The sequence below is a fragment of the Larus michahellis genome, chromosome 2 (assembly GCF_964199755.1).
Source record: "Larus michahellis chromosome 2, bLarMic1.1, whole genome shotgun sequence".
Lineage (NCBI taxonomy): Eukaryota > Metazoa > Chordata > Aves > Charadriiformes > Laridae > Larus > Larus michahellis.
Window position 1 is genome coordinate 114,707,292 of NC_133897.1, and position 24,953 is coordinate 114,732,244.

A 24,953-nucleotide genomic window follows, 5' to 3' on the forward strand; every position below is an offset into this window, starting at 1 on the left:
TATTAGGCTTTTGGCAACACTGATAAAATTATCCATTAAAAAATATTTCAAGAAAGCAAATTTTTTATTCTTAGAAATTGCAGTGCCAGTGTGAACACAACACATGTGGAGAGAGCTGTAACAAGTGCTGTCCAGGCTACCACCAGAAACCTTGGCGACCAGGAACCATTTCTGCTGGGAACAAATGTGAGAGTAAGTATGCGCAGAGGTTTAGATAGTTCCATAAAGGCTTATTATTTGCTTGTTTGAGGTTGCCTTTCATATAGATCTATAATAATTCCCAAGAAAAAAGCACAAACTATTAACTGTCTTTATGGGATTATATAAAGGTAGAGGACCCACTTCTAATCATAAGTGTTGAGATTGTTTTAAATTTTTTATCCAATATAACTTCCTAGCTACTGGAGTTGTCGTGTAGTAAAGCTTTCAGAGTCTCTTTTTCAAAGACGTAGGGATTTATTATGCTCCTGTAAAAACTAGCAGATTTGCATCAATCATTTTGTTAGCTACTTGAAATGCAAATTCCTTACATTGATCATAAATTTTGTCAGATAAACAACTTTGTTCTGATAACAAATGTTTTGGAAGAAACTCCTTATTGGCCAATTTCATATCGTCTGGTAGATTGACTTAAGCTGTGCCAGTACAGCTGAATATGTTGCTAGGGCTAGTTAGTGCATTTTCTCTCTTCACATTGCTAATGCATGGCACAAGCTGCAGACAATTAAGACAATTAGATAAAATGTACAGTTGCAAATGGAAAAGTAGTCTCTTTAGTCGAAGTCTTTATACAAGTAGGTGTTTATGACTGTTTGGACTGAAGTCTCTTCTAACCTAAATCAGATTTATACTCGTGTGCTGATATGGTGGACTTCTCAGACTTTTGTCCATAATACAAATAAGGGAAGAATTAGGCAGATTTTCTTCCATAATCCAGAGGACAGACAATGAAAGAACAGTTATTGGTAATAGCACATACCGCTACTAACATTGGTCCTGACAGGATCATCTTAGTGGTATCTACAGAATACTGTTAAAAATGGTGCTATTGAAGTCGTGACAGTGGTTTTGAAGTGTGCTTACTTGCTAAGAAATATAGTGTATCGTGACTGCTGAAGCATATAGCATGGTTAAAGGGAAAAAAAGCACTTGAGATGAATTGATATGCTCTTCTACTTAGATTTTCCACTTTGAAAAATGTCAATGTTATAGAAAACGTTATACAGTGTAAATAAAAAAAAAGGATGTCTCTTCCCTTCCTTCTCAGAGTGCAACTGTCATAACAAAGCAGAAGATTGTTATTACAATCAGAGTATTGCAGATCTGAAACGGAGCATGGATATTCATGGCCAGTATATAGGAGGTGGCGTGTGTTTAAACTGTACTCAACATACTACTGGGATCAACTGTGAAATGTGTGCTGATGGATATTTTAGACCACACAAAGTAAGATTTGGAAAATACTGTTCTAACATTTTGGTGAATTACAACACGATATGATGATGTGTATTTCAGCTCATTGTAATGAATATATATATATATATGTTTAGCATTTGCAGAATAGCTAAAAACTATAGAGGTGGGTTTTTTTAATAGATGACATATCACTAAAACTTACAGAAAAGAACATAAAAAGTTGGAGAGGAAAAGCGTAAGTGAAGATGAAACTTGAAGTCCTAGTGTGAAAGTGTAGGTGTTCTGATAGGAAATCCATTTCTCCTGTGGATAAAGTTTTAAGAAGTGCCAGTACTGAAGTTTTAGTGTCTTCAGAAGTGTCAAAATTGTGTACGATCCTATATCAGCCCATTTCAACCAGTGTTAAAACGGACTATTACATGATTCTAGGATCAGACTCTTTGTCTCATGAGATGTTGCAATAAATATTCTTCTTCTAGACATGATTATTGTAGAACATGTGCTCGCTGAGCCTGTGTACTTTCCAGTTTATTGACAAGTGTCGCTCTTTGGAAAAATGACCTAAACTCCACAAAAGACATCGTTAAGATGTGACTAATGGAGTTAAACATATGAATTTCCTGCAATGTTAGAGGTCTCTGTATAATGAGACATAACGGAACTAAACTTCTACCCCACAAGGTCTTGCTTTGGCAAGTTCACGCATATTTTGGAAAACCCGTGCTTTAGAAATCTAGCATAAATTCAAGACATTGGATAGGAGACATTCAAGACCAGGCTTGATGAGGCTCTGAACAATCTGATCTAGTTAAAGATGTCTCTGCTTACTGCAGGGGGGTTGGACTAGATGACCTTTAAAGGTCCCTTCCAACCCAACACATTCTATGATTCTATGATAAATTGGTGCAGAGAGCAAGGATGAGTCTGTAGGAGTATGGTTAGACAGCAGGTACAGCTCATCCAAAGAAGTAAACCGGAGTCGGGAGGTTGTCTGATTGACTTGCTGTAAGAAGCATTGAAGAGAAGTCTTCAATCAACTTGTAGCCAATAAATGTGTATCTAGAGGTCATTACTGGTTTGCTTTATATCTGAAGTGCCTCAAAGGAAAATTTTCCCTGAAAGAAAATAAAATCCTTGTCATATGAATTGTGTTGCCTTATATTTCAAAGATGTATAGATCATGAAGTCACAATGAATCTTCATGAATAGATAATCTGCCCTCCCATTGAACACAGAGCCAAGGATTTCTTTCATTTCCTTCCTCTTTGAACCAGAGTATCTTTGCAAAAAGCATCCATTCTTGTCTTAAACATTTCCATAATCTTTGGCAAACCATCACAGTGGTTAATTGCTGTTACATTAAAAAACTATTTATTCTGAATGTGTCGGGCTTCAGCTTCCAGCCATTAGCAGTTACTGTACCTTTGTCTGTGCTATTGAAGATCAAATTTTGTTCCCACATTGAAGTTTTTTTTCTAGGCTGCAATCCCCTGATCTTCTGTTTGCTAAAATTAAAATGGTCCCTTGATCTATTGCTGCATACTAACTTTTCCAGTCTTTATTCGTATTAGTTCTGGTGATCCCAGACAAGAAACAAATGTAAAATTACTTTTCTCAGTTAATAATTGGAGAGTTTAACAGACAACGTTTGTTCGTAGGTTTCTCCCTATGAAGATCACCCATGCTATCCCTGTGCCTGCGACCCGTTTGGCTCTCTGACTTCTAACTGCATTAAAGATGAGCACCATTCTGACTCACAGCGTGGTAAGGGAGCGGGAAGTGCCTTTTCTCTAAGCTTCAAATCTGGATATATTTCTTGCCAGTTAGGTACCACTTCAAAACAATAGTAAATATTTAGGAAGGAGAGGTGAGGCATAACATACTTTTAGGATTTTAAGGTATGTCAGGTCCCTGAATGTGTCCTTGTGTGGGGATGGTGGCCTCTAACTGTGTAAAACAACGTGATGGATTGAGATCTAATACTGTTGTTTATGAATGCTGTTATGGCTGTCACAAAATCCATTTTGCTGCTGTTTCTGTGCATGTGGTACTCTAAACATGAAAAATAGATGGTGAGACTGACATTATGCCAAGTATCTGTGTGGAGTATGACTTGGAGTGTAATAAAAAAGGAATTTTAAATTACTTGCACCCTCTGAGAAATCTTGAATCCAGCCTACTGACTGCTCTTATTTATTTGTTTCTGTATTTTTGCTTTTCAAGGGACTTGGCCAGGTCAGTGTCAATGCCGAGAAGGTTACACTGGAGAAAAATGTGATCGCTGTGCATTTGGGTATCGGGGCTATCCAAACTGCCTGCGTTGTAACTGCAGCCTTATTGGTAGCATTAATGAAGATCCATGCACAGAGCCTTGTCTTTGCAAAGTGAGTATTAAACTGTCATTTTTGTTTAAAAACAAATCTGTGTATTGATTCGTAAACTCCTCTTGAATTGACAGTATGCCTAGCTGGGTTTGGTTTTAGGGATGACCGCTGATGTTTCTTTTCAAAGTCACTGATTTCTTGTAAAGAAAGGATGTGTTCATAACATCTGCTTTGTGTGAAAAAACAGCATGCATATTTCGAAAGAGCTATTGGAACACTTACATTAGATGTATATATGAAATGGGATTTAATTATTTGATTACAAAATCTAAGCCATAAAAATGTTAAAAAGAGAGCAGTTTTGCAGCCTTCTTTTATTTTTTGGTAGATGTCCAAACCTCTTGAAATATCTTGCAGCTGTAGATTCTGCTGAACTTTTACAAAGCTGCGTGTCAATATTTAAAGAAGTTACACTTAATTTCTGTACCAAATGTTAGCTAGTAGTTTATATATTTGTTGCCAAGTATGACAGTGAACAGGAGCCAAAAAAAGTGTGGTTTGTTTCACAATTTTTCTGAAACTTCTTAGTCCTTTTGCATGATTTATCAAACATATAAATAATGAAAGTCTATAAGAAAGAAATAGCACCAGTGGCCAATTTAAATACGAAAAAGGAGATAAAACTATTTTGCCTGATTTTGAGCTAGAGTAACACTATACTGGCCGATGCAGCTAACTGGTGAAAATTTCAGTATAAACTGAACCAGAAACTGTCCCCTTTCAGTGCTGTTGTGGGCATGAGCCTGGCATACAGAATTTTTGAGCCAGATCACTGAGCCAGTGGCCCACCTAAAGAGGTGAAAGCAAGGAAGGAGAAAAGTTATGTGCTCGAAATATCAAATGAAGAAGACAGGATTTCTAAGCCTATGCAGGCTCTGTGAACACAGTAGTGCAAGCTATTCCTTTTATAGTCTGAATTTCGAAAAGAGTGATCTTTTGTGAAACACAGCTCTTGACGTATAGTCATTGGGTAAAAAATTTTATTTTTCTTCAAGAAAGAAATGATAATTTCTGTCTAATAATGTTAGAGACAGAGTGAATGTGTGATCCAAGTGCATCCTGAGGACTGAAAAATAAAAAAGGCAAAAACAGCATAGAAATATTATTTCTGTAAAATTCCAAGATTTTAAAATCTCATTATCTCAGGAGGCCCTTTGCCTGAGGTTTTTCCCAAGTTTGGATATTAACAAATAGAAAGCAGTCATCCTCAGCCTTTGAATGAGAGCTGAGGATCATAAATCTTTCATACAGTTTGCAAAAAACGCTTTGTACTTTGCTTACAAAAGCAAATAACCTACCTGTTCAGAGTGGTATTATGTAAACTTGATATGCCATACACTGGACCAGAAGACAGTTGGTAGTGTTGCCACCAAAGGCCTCAGATTTCTCTCTGGTAAGCCTGAAATTTCCATGGGACCAAATCTGAAGTAAGTGGAATCTGTAGTGATTCTTTTGGGGCTGAAGTGAAGTTACTCTGGTAACTGCTTCTGAAAGCAGAATTTGGTCCACAGGCTTTTCAAGTTGCAATGCAGAGCTTATACAGGCCTCTTCAAAACAGCAAGGCAGGTATGCATCCCTGTATGCCCTGCAGTCCTGGTGTCCTAACCATATGTATCAAGGAACTTTGTGGGGTGCTCTGTGAAGTTCTCTTTGCCTCTGTAGTGGAGTTTTCCCATAGTGGAAACCAAAGGTTGAGATGGGGAAGTGATGTGAGTCCAGGTCTTGTCCTGATATGAAGCTAGGACATGGTCAGAAACTTGCCCCTGGCACCGGGAAATGTTTCTGTATAGCAATACCCATGGAGATCTTTTATTTACAAAGCTTCGTGGGCATTTACCAAATATTTTCTCTACTGTTGCTCTTGTCAGCAGCAATTGTCTAAACTTTTTGAATAACTAACTACATACTGTCTGTACAAATTTTACAAGAAAAAAAATTGGTACACTGTTTTGGGTATTTTCTTTCCCTGTAAATTCTACATTGAAAGAGGTATGTAGCAGTATGCTCTGAAGTACCCAATTTGCATGGTAAGGAGGCAGCAGGCCAGTGATATGAGCTAAAGGAGTAGAGCACTTCTACTTTTGGAGTCGGAATTTCTGGACCTTAGCCATATTAGGAGGAAGTGGTGTTCCTCCAGGAAGAGGTGGCAGCAGTGGTGAGGATCCCAGTTTAAGCATTGATAGATGGTTGAGGAACTGTTGTCTTGAAGCTGGTTGTGGCAGCTCCAGGAGCCTGGCCTTAACGGTGAGCTATGATGTATGTAGACTATGCGGATTTGGTAAACATGGGAATTTTTATTTCTCCAGAGCGAGCTACAAATTAAAGCTATGAGAGAAATAGACTGGCAAGCTGGCAGAAGTTTTTCAAACCCTGGCCACGTGCTGAAATTTCACTGCAATAGAACCCTTGCCAGGGCATGTTTAGATTTTGATGAACTGGCAAACTCTGATGAATTTTTCCAATCAATTTTAGTTTTAAGCTCTGAGTCTTATTCAATAATCCTGCTGTGCTGAAATCTGTTTTCTTTTATAAGCTTCTGAATGCTGTTCTGCTTAAATCCTATCTAATCCACTGTATTTGTTACCATAATAATGCTGATGCAAAACAAATGTTATATGCCATTGACAGGAAAACGTAGAAGGTGAAAACTGTGATCTCTGTAAACCAGGATTCTACAATTTGCAAGAAAGAAATCCTCGGGGCTGCACAGAGTGTTTCTGCTTTGGGGTTTCTGATGTCTGTGACAGCCTAACATGGCCCATCAGTCAGGTATTTATATGTTATGTCCATGACCTAATATTCTTTCCTCGGCAGCTGCAAAATGTACTATATTTCTCTTTGGCATGCACCCAAGTTAACTCCAAATTCTGGCATGTGTTGCCTTACAGAGGAATGGATTTTCAATGTCACTTGGCAACTCTGAAGTAGTCAGCATGTCATCTCAGTGCAGGCTTTGGCCCTACTGGCTTGCAGTAATACCAGAAATATTGGGCAGTGCAGGCTGCAGTAATGCACTGGAAAAATGCGTTTTTTTTCTTAGCTTGTGCAGTTTCCTTGCTCTCATACCTATTGGGCAAGGCTAGAGTGACCTCTGGTAGCCAATACTCGTTTTCTTAGAAAGCAGAGTGATTATAAATATCACTGACTTCTGAATAGACATTTCTTGAGTTAGAGGGCTTTGGGGACATTATTTTCCTACCAAATTCCTTCCATATCTTTGCAGAGATAGTCACACTTTAGTCCCCTGTTTTGTGTGCCAAAAATAAGAGAGAAAAACACATCATATTGACCAAAATTCTAAAATGCTTGTGTAAAACTTGTTCAGTGAGAAGAATAAAGTTGTCTCATCTTCTGCCTCTTCAGTGAATCTGGATTTAACTTTCCTGCAGCTCAGCCCTACCCATAAATGGGGGTGAGAGACCTCAAAGCCCTTGAAGTTCTGTAATTCTGTCTCAGGGAATTACATAGGTATAATGCTAATTTTATTGGGAGGAAGAAAATCACACTCATTATAGTTTTGTTCCCATCTAATAAAGAGGTAGAGACAATCCTAGTATGAAGTGGCACATTTGCATGTACTGGATGTCAGACTGGGTTAATGAAAGTGTTACGGATCCATCAATTGGAATGAATATCTAGGGAGGGGTTGAGTTCAGTGACTTCTGTCTCGGTGACACAGAGCCTGACTCCATTAATATTACTATTCTTTCTTGCAGATATCAGACATGACTGGATGGCTTGTTACTGATCTGTATAATGCAAAGAGCGTGCAACCACAGCGAAGCCAATTTGATGGACCCCGTCAAATAAGTATTAACAACTCTGATGCTGTGAAAGTACTGAAACATACTTATTACTGGTCAGCACCTGAATCATATCTAGGAAATAAAGTAAGTTCTTAGCTAGATCCAAAAGTCCTTCATAGTTTCTCTGTTTTAATGATACCATATTGCTCTAAATGTATAGTTTCTGTCATTAAAAATTATACATAAACCCCAACATTACCAGACTTCCCAGTCTATCTCTGCTCTTCAAATCATAGTGTTCCTGACCAGACATTCGCAGTATCCTCTTCTTGCTCTGTCAGCTCATTCATCTCCCCACTTTCTTCTCTGCCTATCTTTGACACAATATAATGTCTTTTGTTTCTCTTGACTGTTATTAATTTATATGCTCACATTCCCCATACTCTTGGCTCCTGTCCCAAAGCTTACACCCTTCACACCTCGTCCAATATGGTAGACAGGATCATCACATTCCTACCTGCCTCTTGGCCATCTCCCATTTCGCATTTATTAATTTCCAACCAGCAAGTTGTTAATTTTTGCCCTGGTTGCTACCTAAAGCTCTGGGTCTCCCATTTTTTGCCTCTTTGGGCAACTGGTGTCCCTCACAGTAAAAAAGTGTTTTCTGATATTCAGAGAGGACCTCCTGTGTTTCAGTTTGTGCCCATTGCCTCTTGTTCTGTCTGTCACAGGGCACCACTGAAAAGAGCCTTGTTCTGTCCTCTTCGTACTTTCCTTTCAGGTGTTTATATACATTGATGGATCCCCCTTAGCCTTCTCTAGGCTGAACAATCCTGGTATTCACAGTCTTTCTTCATATGAAAGATGCTCCAGGCTCTTAATCATCTTAGTAGCCCTTTGCTGGGCTCTTTCTAGAACTGCACTCAGAACTTCAGCTGTGGCCTCTTAAGCGCTGAGGGGACCTTGCAACCTCACTTCTTTATCTATTTTTGGTCCAGTCTCTTTGCCCATGCAGCCCCGTTTCTTAGTATGGTCACACAGTAAATGAACACAAGTCTCAGAAGTGTAACATTAAGGAGTAGTTTCACAGTGCTCACTCAAATTCTGATCTCCTATCCACTTAATATAGGTCTAACTCTTGGTACCACTCTTAAACTTACTTTGAAGTAGTCAGCAGCAGTTGTGGGGCTAAGGAGCCTGAAAGGTAGAATATGGATTGTGACTAACTCCAACATGCTGTGCCCCTTGTCTAGAATGGTAGTGTAAACCTCTGCTGTTTGTTAAAAGTCCTGTAGGTGTTTCACTCAATGAAGACACTTATCTGAATCATCTGTAGAGCCTTCAGTTAGCTTTCCCCCACCTGCACAGCAACAAGCCAGTGCTTGTCCCTGTGCTGATACACACAGCGTGTTAAATTTTCACTGGAAAGTTGTATTCGTAAGCCCATGTACTCATATAATTTCAACATTGTACTGTCCCATGCCACTTCTTTGTGTTGGTTGGAGGTTATCGTGTTGCTAAGACTTTGCTTTTTGTTATTTCAGCTCACAGCTTTTGGTGGAGACTTGAAGTATACGGTATCTTATGACATTCCAATGGAGAGTGTGGACAGTGATATAGTATCTAGTGTGGATGTCATCATTCAGGTGGATTTTTCTTTCAGCTTGTTACTATTCAGACATTATTAGGAATCAATGAAGGGGTTAAAAAACCAAAATATTATATTTCTACAGTAGTAGTTTTGTTGATTTTAAGTCCCTTCTTAAAAGTCACTACCAAGATTTTGTTACTACTCATTTCTCTGATTTTCTGATCCATTTCTCTGAAATTGTAGGTATACAATACTAGTTTTAAATGATAAATAGCTGAATTGTAAACCTTTATGTAAACGGGTGAGGTGTTCATTACCGAATGCACAAAGTTCTGTTTACAAAAGAAACTACAATAAGCTGGAAGGACTTATATTTATGAAATAGATGAGTGTTCTTGCTGATTACTTTTTATGTTTTATGTTGCAGTTAAAAAGTAAGGCTCTATATTGAATCCAATCACCTCCAGAAAAGCATTATTTTGTAAAACATTCTTAGCAATAGAACAAAGGAGAAAGGAGATTCCGTTTTGTAGAGGAGTTTGTTTTTTGAAATTTAATTTAATTTTCTTTCCAAAAGAAAATCAAACATTTCTGAAGTCTCGGAACCAAAAGAAAATGTGATTGTAGACTTCCTGAAGCCATGGAAAATGCAGACCTTTTACTTACTTTTTTTTCTAGTGCAAGAAATCTAGTTTGATTGCCTCTTTTCTGTGTTACTGGATGTATATCTGACACTAAATTTAATTGCTAAATAAAATTTATATGCAAATATGGAAAATGTTTTCTCTCTCTTTCAATTTCAGGGTAATGGACAGATTTTGAGTACAAGAGCAGCAGGCTTGTCATTACAGCCATATGAGGAATACTCTAATGCAGTGAGATTTATAGCGGAGAATTTCATAGACTTCAATACAAAAAAAGCTATAGACCGGGAAAGGTTGATGACTGTTCTGGTAAACATGACCCATCTTCTGATCAGGGCCAACTACAACATTGCCAAAAAAGCTGTGTACAGGTAAGGGAGAGAAAATATTCAAGTTAATCTATATACTATATTTTTTGTGCATATGAAACACTATTCATAGTAGCAGTATTCCTCAAGTTTTATATTAATAATTTCTAGAAAAAAAAAAAAATTATTGAATTTTCTCAAGACCGGTATTGTTCCCCAGATACATTCATGTGGAATGTGTGGAAAAGGGCATTTGGTGTTTTAAAGATATCTGATAGCAGTAACATTGTTTTCAGCTTTAAAGGAGTACTGCATAAAAGCTTCATTACAATGACAGCTTTGTTAGAGGGAAATAGCTCCGAAACTCACAACAGTATGCTTATTTTGCTATGTGGCAAGTTAATCCATCACTGACTATTGAAAACCTGCCAGTAAAGACATTGTCTGTAATTTCTTTTAATGTCTGTATGTAGATATTACTGATGCTCATCTCTAAGGGAGTGCTTAATAGGAAAATTGGGTTGGAACGGATTAACTAGTCATTCCATAGTCTCCATCAGCATTAGCAGTATCTGCATCAGTCCTTACAGATCTCTGTTTTACCTGTTCTCCAAGATATACAAGAATAAAGTCTTATTGGTCTCAAGGGAATCAGTTCCAGTGCTTCATGATTTCTTTACTTAATTCCCTTCGCCTTCCTTCCTCTTTCCCTGATTTGGTATCATTTCATGTCAGTAACATTGCTGTTGATACCAAATTTGCTTTGTGCCCTTTTGTACCCTTGAGGAGTGGTGATATTTATGTCCATTTAGGTATAGTGTGTTCATCTTTCTGTAATGTTTCTAAAGATTTATTTAAATCATTTTACCTGTGGCTGAGAAGATTGTCTGTCTCTGCTGCAAAGTGCCATTGTTTGTAGTAAAAGGTTTTGCTTTGTTCTGTTTTGTGCATCAGCAATGAACTGGTGCTGTTTCTCACTACCTACCCACGTGTGATACATGCCTATTTTGGACATGGTGCAGTAAAGCTGTCTTATTTCAGGACAGCAATAGAAGACTGCCCCACCAATATAGCTCTGATACCATGACAGAAAGGGAAGGTTTTGTTTAAACCTCTCTACAGGAGAAGAGACGAAGGTAGTAACAATAATGATAACAGAACGAGGACACATCTACTCCCAGAATTGTAAATAGTCTTTTTACAGCTGAGATTTGTGCCTGTTCCTCAGCTGTCAGTGCCAGGGAGAAGCACTCAGCAGTGTTACTCCCCTAGAAGCAAACTATCCTGTTCAAAATCAAGTTTGGGCAAAAAATGATGTGATGTTTTCATGCTTGATCCTAGGCTGGACTCTGTGACCCTGGATACTGCAAGTGCAAATGTTATAGATCTTTCTTCGGCACCAGATGTGGAATTCTGTGAATGTCCTCAAGGTTACACAGGAATATCCTGTGAGGTAACCTCTTACAGTGTTTTATGTGTGTAAAATTATCTCCTATCTGAAAGTGTGTAGGTTTTAAAGGCAGGCTGCCTTTAATTATACTGCCATAAATGTTTATGTTCTGTGGTGAAATGCTGTCTACTATACTGTACAAAGTACTGTAGATATTTTCTTCCAGATACACTAAATGGGATTTTAAACTTATTTCTCGAATTCTATTTGGTAGCACTAAAATATGATGATATACTTTATAACATCAGTGTTGCAGAGGGAGCAGCTGTAAAAGCTCTGTGAAGCTGTTTTGAGCTTACCTTACTCATTAATAGCACTTTTCCTGGATCTGAATCGTGTACGGTTTATTTCTGGTTTATGTCATTAGGTTTATGGAGGCAATAAGGAATCTTAGCAGGGAGGAATGCTAGCCTTTGGAAGATCCCACAAGGGTCAAATGTGTCTCACAAGGTGGTGTCTTATATATCTGTGAATAGTGGATTGCGGAGGCAGAGCACCATCTGCAAAATAGCAGGAAGTATTTTGACAAATAATTTCAGTATGAAGCCTTGTGCCATAGCATCGTTAATGATTCTGCAGAGGAGGTAGAACATCTGTTTTTTATTGTCCCATAATAAAGAACTTCACATGTTCAACTGCACAAAACTTAACTTATGTGCCTCCAGGGGACAAAGGGCTGAATCAAAAGTTTCATGGAGTTAATTCTATCCACTTTATCCAGTGCAAGTAAAAAACAACCACCAGAAAAGAGCTGCGGTGACATAAATAGAGCTGAAAGAGCATTCAGTTACCACAATGTGAATGAGTTTGTGGGTGGTCCAAAGTGGGCTCTTTGAAAATGTTTTGATGTGTACTTTTAACATACATAATGCTACTGCTTTTTTACCCTCGTTTCTTTTCAGTCCTGTCTCCCTGGGTACTACCGTGTGGATGGAATACTCTTTGGAGGTATTTGTCAACCCTGCAAATGCAATGAGCATGCAACTGAGTGTGATATTCATGGTGTTTGCTTTGTAAGTCATCCTTCCAAGTGTTTGTGTTTTAAGCATCTGTTTAGGAGTTAGGAGAGCATTTTGGCTGTGGGAGACAGGTCTACAGTGTACATAAATTTCAAGCTATGGGTACCAAGTGTTTATTTTGCTGTTCCTTGTTTACTTCAGAATATGTTCAGGAGACTCCATTAAATTGTTCTCCAGTAAAGGTTTTTTTCAGTTTATTGTTTCAAGTGGGGAATAATTAGAACCAAAATAAAAATGTCACCGTATACTGGCTGATAAAAATCTTAACTCTGCTTGCTGCAGGTGACAATAAAACTTTTCCTGAAATTAACAAAATTAAGCAGTGTTTTGGGTGAATATTTGTTTTCAGGTATATGTGCATCTCTCATGACTGACATCAGTTGAAATTACACATTACCTTCTGAAGAGAGAATTTAGCTCTCAGATCTTTTCTGAAATTTAAAGGTCACAGAAGTACAATGGCTAAACACCCGTAAGAAATGTGTAAGAAGTTTGTTACTGCAAATGTGTGCAATATGCAAAATATGTTTTAAGTTTGCATATGAGTAATGTGGCTGCTTTCATGGTGTAAAGTATATTCTAAAGTGTAGGAAAGAAAAATTAGAATTTGTTGTTACAACTCGGAAAAAAACCCCCACTTACTTTCAAAGTTCTACTCTGTTCTTCATGCTGTCACCTGGAATGTTATACTGCATGCAGACTTCTGCAGGGATCCCTCAGGGGCTGAAAAAAACAAGAGTAAACACAAAAAGATTTTTTCCATGTCTCACAGGCTTGTCAACACAACACAACAGGACCTTTCTGTGATCAGTGCTTGCCTGGCTTCTATGGAAGTCCATCCCAAGGAACTTCGGAGGACTGCCAGCCCTGTGCATGTCCTCTGAGTTCTGCTGCGAACAAGTAAGCTGCTTATGTGTGACTTTCTTTTGCATCTTCAGCAAAATCAGAAAGCGAGATGAAGAAAAAAATGTCAAGAAATCTGATGGAGAGAGAGAGAAGGACTTTTTTTCTCCCTTTTCATTTGAGCCTGTCTTATAGAAACGTTGTTTTTCCAGGTAGACAATGTATAGACTAAGCTTAAGACAGGCTGAGTGAACTGGTGCAATTTGTACATGAAGGGTAAAAGTAATTCTTTGACCTATCCTTGGCAGCAAAATCACTGTTATCTTTCATGTTTTTTCAGAAAACAGTATAAGGGCAGAAGTGTTGCATGTGAAAAAGAGAAGCTCGGTGCAGAAATTGGACAGATTTGCTAGAATGAGGGCCAGGTTCTTAGGAATTTTTAAAATCTTCCTTTCCTTTAAAAGAAAAAAAACCTCAATAAGAGATTTTGAAAATGACAACTTTATTTGACATTTTGTAATGTTTAAAGCATTGATGTTAATCTAGAAAAATTTGCAACCACATTGTTTTATAGATAGGTGCATGGACATGAGTGGTGGATATTAAATGTTTGTAGAAGTCTTGTGATTCTGTGTATTGATACTGACTGCGATACGTATTGTTGTTAGTTTCAGTCCTACTTGCCAGCTGAGTGAAGGAGGTGGAATTGTCTGTGACAAATGTCTTCCAGGTTATACTGGTTCTCAGTGTGAAAGGTATGTATGCTTTGGGTAAAGTATCTATATCATTGTCATAACTAACTGTTCATCATCCTACATGCCTTGAGTTGTTCATACCACATGTACAGAACATTCCTAATAAAATTTTCCTTCCCATTTGTCTTTGCTTGTAATACAGAGACACTTTAGATAAAAAATTAATAGGAAATACTCCCTTGGGTGAGGAGAGTTTGACATGACTGCATTCCAGCTGATGAAGTTTTTAATCTCTGGTGCAGGTGTGCTAATGGTTACTATGGAAATCCACTCGTGCCTGGACAATCGTGTACTCCTTGTGAATGCAATGGCAATGTAAACCCACAAGAAGATGACCACTGTGATACCTTCACAGGACAATGCCTGAAATGTCTGGGGAACACAGCAGGTCACCACTGTGAAAAGTGTGCTGAGGGGTATTATGGCGATGCAGTGATTGAGAAAAACTGTCGTGGTAATAAGATATTATTGTTACTCTCAAAATTTAAAGAGCACAAAAATGTGGTGTGCATGTAGTAGAATGGATAGGGAGACAAGTAACTTTGCTGAACGAGTTAATCTCCAAGTTGTGAGTTGGCAAGTGCAGTTGAAAACTATGGGGTTGCGTTAGCCTGAGGAAGGATTGTATTATGCTGGGGTCTGACACTTCATATTCCTACAATTTACTGGCTTGCTTGATGCTGTGACTTGCTGTAGACATTTCCTACTTCTGGATGTTACATATAGGGCTGGAAGAAACAAACTTCTCAAATGTATCTGTTCACAGAGGTGATTTTTTTTCTATCTTTTAGCCCAAATGTGTAGTACAGGTATTACTGTAGTGTATTAACTATGGGATATAAAAGGTGAAACACACATTTATACCAAATAGTAATTCTATATAGTGAAGAAGGCACACAGATAGACATTAATAATTTTTTTATTTGGTTTCTTTTTGTCTAAACATAAGCCTGTGAGTGCCATGTGAATGGTTCCCTTTCGAGTACTTGTCATCATGAGACAGGCTTCTGTCAGTGCAAATCAAATGTGATCGGAGAAAGATGTGATAAGTGCTTGGTAAGCAAATATTTGCCTGTTTTTAATATCTGCATTTTCTTGTATCTTGGTGTTCGTGTTTATTTATAGATATTGATTAGAACAGATACAGAGAATAGCAGCAACTATATTGAGGGGAGAGGGGTTCAGTTGCTGGAGCAGAGACCAAAGGTTTGTCTGCACGAGATTTTGCGGTTGCAAATTACTCTGCCTGTGCTCTTTGCAGATGCAAAGCTATATAGTTGACTCAGCACCCTTCTGTATAGGGCTGTTCAGGCTAGTGCTGCACTTGAGGACAGCATGCGGTCATGTTGGCTTACCAAAAAACCAAACTGAACACTGGTAACAGACCTGAAGGGATCTTAGTGCTGTGCTTCTGCAAAATGAAGGCGGAGTGGGAATATCTGAAGAATGTGGCTTGGGATAATAAATACTTCATGGCTGAACACCAAAGGGATTCAGCTAGACAGGCCTGTTACAAGAACAAGTAGATGTTCACGGGTGATACAAAACAACAGTTCCCAGACTTTGCTAAGTGTAGAACTGCCTCAGAGACCAGAGCAGGAAATCTGTGCCCAGTTACTGCCCCTGTGCCAGGCCAGCTGAATGCCTTTCAATCCACATATACAGGATGTCACTGACCTGCTCTGTTCTAGTCTTTCATTCACATTCACAGAAATCTGTGCCTGATCAGCACAATCCACCCTCACCTCGTGGAAGTCTTTAAATTAAAATAACTTCAAACTTTAAAACATAAAGTCTCACTAATGAGATTGGAGGACCAAGAGAGTGTTTCAGTGTTCACTTTCTCACCCAGACGCATACTTGCATATAGCTGGGAACAGTGAAGCCATAAGGCCAGGGAGTTCTCCCACAGCAGTCACACAGTGCTGCCCAATATTCATGCAGGTCAGACAGCAGGGAAAGTAAATAAGAGAAAATAAGAGTGTACATCATATTGTTTTCAAAAAATTATGAAATATAGCTCAAATGTATTTACTTTCTGTCCAATAGAATGGTTATTATGGCCTGCTTACTGGATTTGGCTGCATTCCCTGCAATTGCAGTCAATTTGGCTCAGTTTCCGAGGACTGCAATCATCAGGGGCAGTGTCACTGTGTACCAGGAGTGGCTGGAGAAAAGTGCGATCGTTGTGCTCATGGCTTTCATGCGTTCCAGAATGGTGGCTGCACACGTAAGCTCTAATCCATGATCCTTTCAGGATTTGTCTGGAATTTCTTTCAGCAATACATTTTATGTTAAACTCTGTCAAAGGTCAGTTGTTTTGATGACTATACAGAAAAATCTGTAGAATGGTCTCCTAATACTTTGATTAAGCTAAGGAACAAAACATTTCTTTGATTGCTTATTGTGCTTGTGAAAGGTGGTGACTATGAAATAACAACTCATAAAGGTTGCATGAGAGAAATACTACGTCCTCAATAGCTCCTTTGTCTCTTTTTTGACAAAACCCTTCAGTCCTTCAGATAGAATAGAAACTTCTTTATTTCTGCAATTGTAAAAGTTCAGAGCTACTACTCTTACAGACTTTTAGCTTGTTTTTTTCATTTAATTCTTTAAAATATATTTTATACTTTGATAAGATGTCATTGACTGTTTTCCCATTATTACTTAGATGTGTACAAATTTTAATCATGATACAGAGGAAAATTTTAACCCAAACAGAGAACATGCCATCAAAAAAACTAATTTATGATGTTAATAAGATGCCCTTTTCAACACAGGATAGCTAAAGGAATGTCTACCATTTCTTCAACCTGGCAGAAACATTTTTTTTCATGCTTCAAATAGTATAGTAATATGGAATCTGCAGTGAGAATATGTGATAGGATTATGGTTTGGAACATATATACTGTGTCTTTACTAAGAATAGAAGATCCCTTAGGTACCTTTAACTGTTTCAGTCCTGAAAATTTTGTAAATATTATTAAAACAGTTAATAAACCCGCTTTTCTAAACTTCTGCTTTTTAGCAAGAATAGTATTGCATTTCTTAAAAAGGCAAGTGCTTCTTACAGCCGTCAGTTATTATAAAAATAGTTATCCATCCCTATTATTCACTAAGCAATTTTTGAAAAGTACTAATTCCTGAGATTAATCCTTTCACCTGCTTGAGAACATTATCATATCTCCTGATGAGTTTTGTATCCTCTGTAATAGGATTTCTTTTCCTGCAAATTTATTCTTCTCCACAATAATTTTATTTGGCTTTGTTGGTTCCCCCATGGAAATGCAGCACTGCTTTTTAAACCACCAAACAGGCTATGTCAAGAAGCAATAATGGGCTTTCAATGGAAAGATGAAATGTCACTGTGGTCATAATTTGTTTCTCAGTGATTAGGGATGGCAAGGAGTTCCTGGTGGAATGGATAAACTGTACTGTATAATTAAGAAAAGTAAGACTATCAGTGGTTTTGGAATTGCTTCTCTGTAGCTAAAGCAAGGATAAAGCTAATCATTCAGTCCTATTTCTCTTGCAGCCTGTGACTGCGCCCATACTCAGAACAACTGTAATGCTGATTCTGGCCAATGCATTTGTCCCCCTCACACTCGTGGACCGAAATGTGAACTCTGTGAGGAAAATCACTGGGGACTCTCTCCTAAACTTGGGTGCAAGGTATGATAGGCTAACTGAAAAGCCATGGCTGTTAAAAGCAATTTGCCTTATGCTAATGTCAGAATTGGACTCTGTTTTCAGAACCTCAATCTTTATTATCTATCTCAAAGTGTTACTGCAACATGCTTACATTAAAAAATAAAAATAAAAAATCAGACTGTAAAGTCTTTATTGAGGAACCTTCTAAGAAAGCTGTCTTTGAAAAACCTGATCAGAGTGCCCATTCTGCATGGATCCTAGTAAAATTTTGAAGTGTGTATTCTAACTTTTAGTTGCTTAAATAGTGATACTAGAACAGATTCATAGCAACAATTGGCAGCAAGGAACATAGTTTCTGTGTTAATCAAGGAGCGATGATATTATGGTTTCAAGAACAAAATCTAGCTTATCTTGAAAGTCACTGCATGCTTTTTGTCTGAATATTTAAAATTAAAATGGTATAAGGTAGTTACTATTTCGTGAATGGAAAAATGGTAACTGCCATTATCTCAGCTTAATATTTATGATTAAGCAGTAAAATGCCAAAGTCCCTGCAGATCCAAGGAGTAGCAACCATTTGCGCAATTAGGTTCATGCAGTAAATTCCTGACAGATGTGGCATTGGGCCAATCTTTATTTTATAAATATTGAGATTTTAAAAAGCCTCAGAATTACATGAATGTGATGGGTAATTTCAATGGAGAAGCCACAAATATAATCAACTTGACAAGATCTGTCATTATACGCAGTAAGTACTTGACAAGTACAAGTATCAGACAAATTGTTTTCTTTTTCCTGTCTTTAATTTCTTAGAGTAAGGATGATAAAATAGTCCTATAATATCTCTTCAGAGTTTACCATCTTAGTGATTTATAGCAACTTACTTGGCAGCCGCTCTTTAAACCGCAGCTTTGTCAGCTACCAGCTACTGTCATTCTTACCTAATGTTCTGCAAATACACCGTGCTGGTCCCTGTGCATTTCCCTTGAAGTGTTCCTTTCATAGGGTGATTCCACAGCAATTGCCAATGATCAAGTTTTAATTAAATATGTAACTGCTCACTTTTGCTAAGTTTTTTAGCATTCCTTTTGGTTACAGCATCACAGTAATTAACATGAATTATGCTAATGTATTTTAGTCACTTTCTTGATGCAACCAACAATATTGTGATCTGCAGGTAACGGTCCCAACAGAGGCTCCCCTCTGCTGAAGAGTCAGCTGTGTCAGGTTGAGATATGGTGCAATGTCTACTGGCAAACCCTGGAAAGGCTCTTACGCGCTCTCTACAGGGATGAAATGGGGGAGATGCTATCACAAACCCAGCTGGTCTGCTTTTGCAACACAGACTGCACTAGTGGGATACTTCATCTCTCTCGGTTTCTTGCAGTTTTCTTGGTATTCAGCATCCATTTCTGGGTGCAGTGATGGAGCAGAGTCATGTTTTGCTTACAACCCTTTTCAAGTGTGCTACAGCACAGTTAATCAGACCTTAGAAGTTCTTATTTATCTTTATCACATATAGATAGACATTGAAGTACATGTAAATTATTTCTATTATGATTCTTAAAATAGGGTTTGATGTTCAGAGACGTAGACCTTTAATGATATCTGTGTGTCAAAGTTGTCAACTTGCATGCTCATAAAGTGTATTAGACTAGGCAGTGTAGTACCTAGTGCTTGCTGCTAGAGTAAAAACTACTTAATATAAAGAGTACTAATGGTCAGCAGCCAGCTTGAGAAGAACACTAAAGGATACATAGTGATGTGGGTCTTTGTGTAGAGCTTTACAAAGTAAGGCTTTTCATCTCAGAGATCATAAGGAAAGAAGACTCAGGGAAAATGCTCACAGTCAGGCGATGAATGTACCTTTTGCCTGCACTGTTAGAAATAACTACAGAGCAAAATTGGACCTGTTAAGTAGCCATAGAGATGAAATTAAGACTGAAGATTAGATCTGCTTCAAAAAAGAAAACCAAATTCAGTACATCCAGTTTGCATATTTGTAATAACAGGTTCATATTACTGATCGCATAAAGAAGGATGGGCTCTGACAGGGAACAGTATTCCTTTAGTACTGAGCTGCAGTGCATGCTGAGCTTCCCACCTTTGAATGCAAAGAGATTCTTAATTACTCATCAGATAGTAAATGAAGCTCGAGCAAGTTGTAGGCCCTATTAATGCTTCTCGACATCTTAAAAGAATGTCAGTATTAAGATTTTTCTTTCTATCATACTTATAAAATTATTGTACTTAGGGGTTTCTTTCCTCTGACTTTTATGTAACATTTAACATTTTAATTTACTTGCTGCACTCAATGCATACTATTTTGAATAAAGTTTTTTGGGTTTATTTTTTTTCTGGAACAGGTTCCTTCAACTCCCTTGATTCCCAACCCAGATCTGGGAATCAACAGAGCTTGTTACTTTTTGCCATCCACTGTTTACTGGAAATGCAGTTCTTTGTTCAAATACTAACCAAACAACCCCATTTCTATGTGGAAGTTCTTCCCTTTTATTATTGTATGGTAGTTGTTGACAAACATTGAGTTTTAAGGGACACTCTAAATTTACTGTGGTGTTTCTGTTGTAACAAAATTGTTTTTAAAGATCTGCTATTTATGAACATTTCTTCTTTTCATCTAAGGCTTGCAACTGTAGCGACACTGGTTCAGCCAATCTCCAGTGTGACGTGTTGACGGGTCAATGCCAGTGCAAGGTTGAATTTGGAGGACTAGATTGTTCCAGGTGTGCATTAGGCTACAGGGACTATCCGGACTGTGTTGCCTGTGACTGCGACTTGAGTGGAACCAAAGCGGAGATGTGTAATGACACTGAAGGACTTTGTGGTTGTGAAGAAGAAACTGGCATCTGTACCTGCAAGGTACTGAAGTATTCAGACACTTTTGGGACAGCATTGGGTTTTTCTGGTCATTTATTACATCGAAGTCACAGAAGGTGTAGGGCTGAGAGGACTTCAAAAGGCAATCTGTATCCCTTCTTTGAGACATTTCCGAGTACACCCAAATTGCCCCTAAAGGATTTTTTGTGCCAGAGCTAAACAGGTGTTATTATTAATCAGCTGTGTTAAAAACTGCCAAATGAGGTTTACCACTTTGGACAGATGCAAAACAATCGTAAGCAGAGAAGGTAGCAATGTTACCAACATGGCACTGTTATTTCTGTTCTCAGAAATTCCTATGATAATACTAGGCAGTTTGTCTCTCCTACCTCCTTTTGTTTTGTTTTACGTAGCCAGGTAATTTTATTCCCATTTTGTGGTCACAAAATTACTGTGGCCCAGTACTTTTAGACAGAATTCATGGAATTTGATGTGGATGTGCGTTAAGAAGTCAGGAGCAAGACACATTGTATACCTAATCAAAGAAGGTAATTTCTATCTGAGTAATGCTGAATACTTGCTAAGTTTGCAAAACAGCCACTGTACATCTGATAGAACAATGGCTGGTGTCGTTCTAGTCTTGTACAGGACTTGGCATATTTCACGACTATGGTTTTGCTGCAGTCCTAAATTCAAATAGATTACATTTGCTCAATGTAAGATCCATGTGTTTATTCTGTATTAAGTGAATTTCTGTGACCGCGTCATTCTTGTATGTTCAGAGTCCTCTTTTTCGTGGATTAGTGTTGTAAGGTAGAAATGAATGAGGATGCATTTGTCTTGCTTTTTCTTTTGCTCCTACATTTCTATCTGCCTCCTTTTGAATAGGGTAAAGCGCTGGCTGTGAGTTCTGGGACAAAATTTTTGTAAATTTTATTAAACATACGAGAATGGTGCTAGTGACTTCAGGGTCACTGTGTTTTTCTGTATGATGTAAATGCCTTTGATACCAAGAGCAGTGCCATATGAACTATTTTTTATGGTATGATTTTTACGTGTTTTATTTATCCCACTTGCTTTTTTCTACAGTTGCATTTTGCCTTGCGAATAGTTCCAATAATAATAGTTCGTAACTCATATGCGTTATTCGTTAGTTGGTATTTAAAATTGTGGGGTTTTTTCAGTACATGTAGAACATTGGAGAAGAACCAGCTGTAACAGATAAAAGTATTCTGATGCAATGGGCAATACAAAGAAAATGTTACTGCCTCAAGTGAGGGAAAACAATTCCTTCATAGAGTCTAGAAATACTTTGCTGCAAGAGTGCACTTCTGAGTGCAGGTCACATTAAATGACCTAATCTTGAAGTTTTTGAGCACACAATCCCTGATAAGAAGGTTGTTTTTTTCTTAACTTAAAAGCATAAATTCCCTACATACTGTTTTGTCAATGAATTATTTCATTCTCTGTGTAGAGACAGACAGCACTTCTACAGCTTCTTCCATCCTAGATGTGAAAGTATTTTAAAAAACTAATTAAATGTTAGAAAAGTCAAGTGAATAAGCTATTATATTCTTATCCTCGTTACACAAATGGAAGAAATGAAATACAGAGAAGTTTTTCCTGCTTATACACACGTGGTTTTATTAGGTTTGGGAACAGCACACAGATTCAGATGATACAGCCTGCTTGTTTGACTACCCAAATGATAATGATAGGATGAAACTAACAAATAAAAGATGGAGAATTTCAGGATTTTTTAAAATGTTGCAAGTTCAAATTTGTTTTCTATGCTATAACCAAAGTCAGTGCTAATGAATAACTCACGTATATTGCTAATAGTAATAGTGAAGTCTGAATCGACATTGTTATATAAAAAAAGGAAACATTAAATGTAGAGATTTAGTAGGACAGATTTTTCTGAAAAGGTGAGAGTCTGTTCTTGAAAGATTGATAGAAAAGAATTTACTTCAAGGCAAGAAATGTATGCCTTCATAGGTCTCTCTCCAGTCTTCTGGTTAAAGGTGCCAGTGGGCACTGACTGTAGTTTTGGGTGTTTCTTCAAGTGGGGTTTACCAGCTGGGAATTGAGTGCAAAAACAGATGCTTGGGAATAGGTCCGCTGATTCCTATTCGTACTGAGCAGTTTCTTTGTCTTGGAGAGCCCATTTTCCAGACTTGGGCGGGGAGGGGGGGTGGGGGTGGGGGCAGGGGGAAAGATTTTTCTGTCTTGAATGGAAATGTATAGCTGCGAATTTTCTCTAGAAAATCAAATACATGAGTTTAGCTTGCATGTTTTGTGTATTTAAAAAGAAAAAAAGGCAGTGGTAAATAATGACTAATATATTGCATAGGAAAACAGAATAGATACAATAATTAACTTCCTATTATGTAGTTTACATAGCAACTAGTTTTTCTTCCAAAAAGAACCATCTTTCATTCAGCTAGCAAAGTAATATGAGTGTGCTGTTGTGTTTTTTTTATTTCCTCCAGGAAAATGTATTTGGTCTACAATGCAGTGAATGTAAACCTGGAACTTTTGCTCTGTCTGCTAACAATGCACTAGGTTGTACTCCGTGCTTCTGTTTTGGGATGTCCACATTTTGTTCTGAACTAGAAGATCATGTGAGAATTCCTGTAAGTAGAGTGACATAAATATACAGACAGAGTTTGGTGTTATCCTCAGGTTAGGCGCCACACTGGTGTGCGTAAGGCTGCATACATTTAATGAATCAGGCGGAATGTAATTCGGTAGCTTACGGTCGCAGTGGCATATGGCAGAACAAAATAGAAAGCAAATGGTAGGTGGTCATAGTCTTATTTATGAAACCTTGTGTTTCACTTGTTGCTTTTTTAAAAATATAAATATAAAATATATTTCCCAATTTTTTTTGATTGGGCATTTATTACTCTAAGATGGACTATTGACTATACTAAAGCAGCTAACACTGTTAATACCATATTACACTGAGATATTTTTGTTCAATGAATCTTTTGCTCTTTGTGTTGCAGATAACCTTAACTCCAGATCAGTACATTCTGCATGTAGTAGCTCAAAGTAACCTAACTGGAACAGTGGAAGGAGTATTTTCACAATTTCCTGATGTTTTACTGGATGCTGCCATAGTCAGAAAATACTTAAATACAGAAACATTTTACTGGAGGTTACCAGAGCAGTTTCAGGGAGACCAGGTAAGATCATTAAATAATTAGAATGCCTTGTAGATAATTGCTTTATTGTCTAATAGTCTCTCCTTTATTGTATAGTAGTCACTTTGATAATATTTTTCTGCGTTAGTTCTGTTCTTATAGGTCATAATATTATAAACACTCAGTGGCTTAACTTATTTATAGCAAGCACAAACAATATGTTTACATTATCTTTTCCTAATGAGATTTTTCTTGACCCTGTGAATTGTTAACACCCGTATTTAATTAACATGTTACTCTTCAGAGATTGTGTGGGGTGGGAGAGAGTGATGTATTCAATTTTATTTTAGAAACCTGAAAGACTTTTCAGCCTTGACGTTAGATTCAGTATGTAGATCATGGAATCTCTGCTGCTTAGGAATTAAATGAAAGTTGAGTGCACACCTTGAAAGGGCCTAAGAGAAGAAACCGAGACTGCTTTTTAGAAATACGCATTTAACCTTGGTGTAAAACCTGCTGAGTTTAAGTCAATTTTCATGTTTTATTGCCAATTCTTCAAAGAACTGACAGTTTTCAAGTCTTCTGATGATGATAAAATATTCTAGCTCTAACCTTGGAATAAATAAAAGTAATAATTTTTTATCGAAACAGCTCATGGCCTATGGGGGGAAGCTGAGATATACTGTTGCTTTTTATGCTTTGGATGGCTTTGGAACCTCAAATTTTGAGCCACAGATTCTAATGAAAGGAGGTCACACCAGCAAGTTGGTCATCTGTGTAGACATCCCTTCGCCAGAAAATGGAGTAAGAACTGACAAGGAAGTAGAAATGAAGGAGGTAAGCCCAAACACTGGTGTGGAAATCTTTCTTTTCTTCTATGAGCATTTACAGAAAAGTTCTATGTATTTAATAAAACACTTCGAAAAATGCGTATCTGATTTCAAATAGACTGAGAACACTTGGATTAAAATGCATCTATTTTAGGGAAAAATGGCTGGGAATATTGTGCTGTAGCAGCACATAACATTTTGATATTGTTTTCACTTTTGGAAGTGCTGAAGATGTGGCTGTGGCAAGCTTTTCAAACACAGACTCAGAATTCAGTGGTAAATGACAGGCAGCCAGGTATTGTCATTCTCAGTCAGTCTCATAATTTTGT

General features: G+C 37.7%; 1 protein-coding gene across 1 annotated transcript in view; it reads left to right on the forward strand.

The window, feature by feature from the left end:
• The window catches only part of LAMA1 (laminin subunit alpha 1), a 105,838-nt gene that overhangs the window by 41,000 nt on the left and 39,885 nt on the right, over positions 1-24,953 (forward strand). Inside the window, exons 7-26 of the mRNA XM_074573550.1 lie at positions 75-192; positions 1,268-1,446; positions 3,075-3,180; positions 3,640-3,800; positions 6,429-6,569; positions 7,517-7,690; positions 9,091-9,192; positions 9,941-10,152; positions 11,431-11,542; positions 12,442-12,552; positions 13,331-13,458; positions 14,070-14,156; positions 14,399-14,610; positions 15,106-15,212; positions 16,206-16,386; positions 17,692-17,828; positions 20,451-20,687; positions 23,138-23,281; positions 23,657-23,836; positions 24,446-24,631. Coding sequence (XP_074429651.1) covers positions 75-192; positions 1,268-1,446; positions 3,075-3,180; positions 3,640-3,800; positions 6,429-6,569; positions 7,517-7,690; positions 9,091-9,192; positions 9,941-10,152; positions 11,431-11,542; positions 12,442-12,552; positions 13,331-13,458; positions 14,070-14,156; positions 14,399-14,610; positions 15,106-15,212; positions 16,206-16,386; positions 17,692-17,828; positions 20,451-20,687; positions 23,138-23,281; positions 23,657-23,836; positions 24,446-24,631 — 3,015 coding nt within the window. The remainder of the gene's footprint in view (positions 1-74; positions 193-1,267; positions 1,447-3,074; positions 3,181-3,639; positions 3,801-6,428; positions 6,570-7,516; positions 7,691-9,090; positions 9,193-9,940; positions 10,153-11,430; positions 11,543-12,441; positions 12,553-13,330; positions 13,459-14,069; positions 14,157-14,398; positions 14,611-15,105; positions 15,213-16,205; positions 16,387-17,691; positions 17,829-20,450; positions 20,688-23,137; positions 23,282-23,656; positions 23,837-24,445; positions 24,632-24,953) is intronic.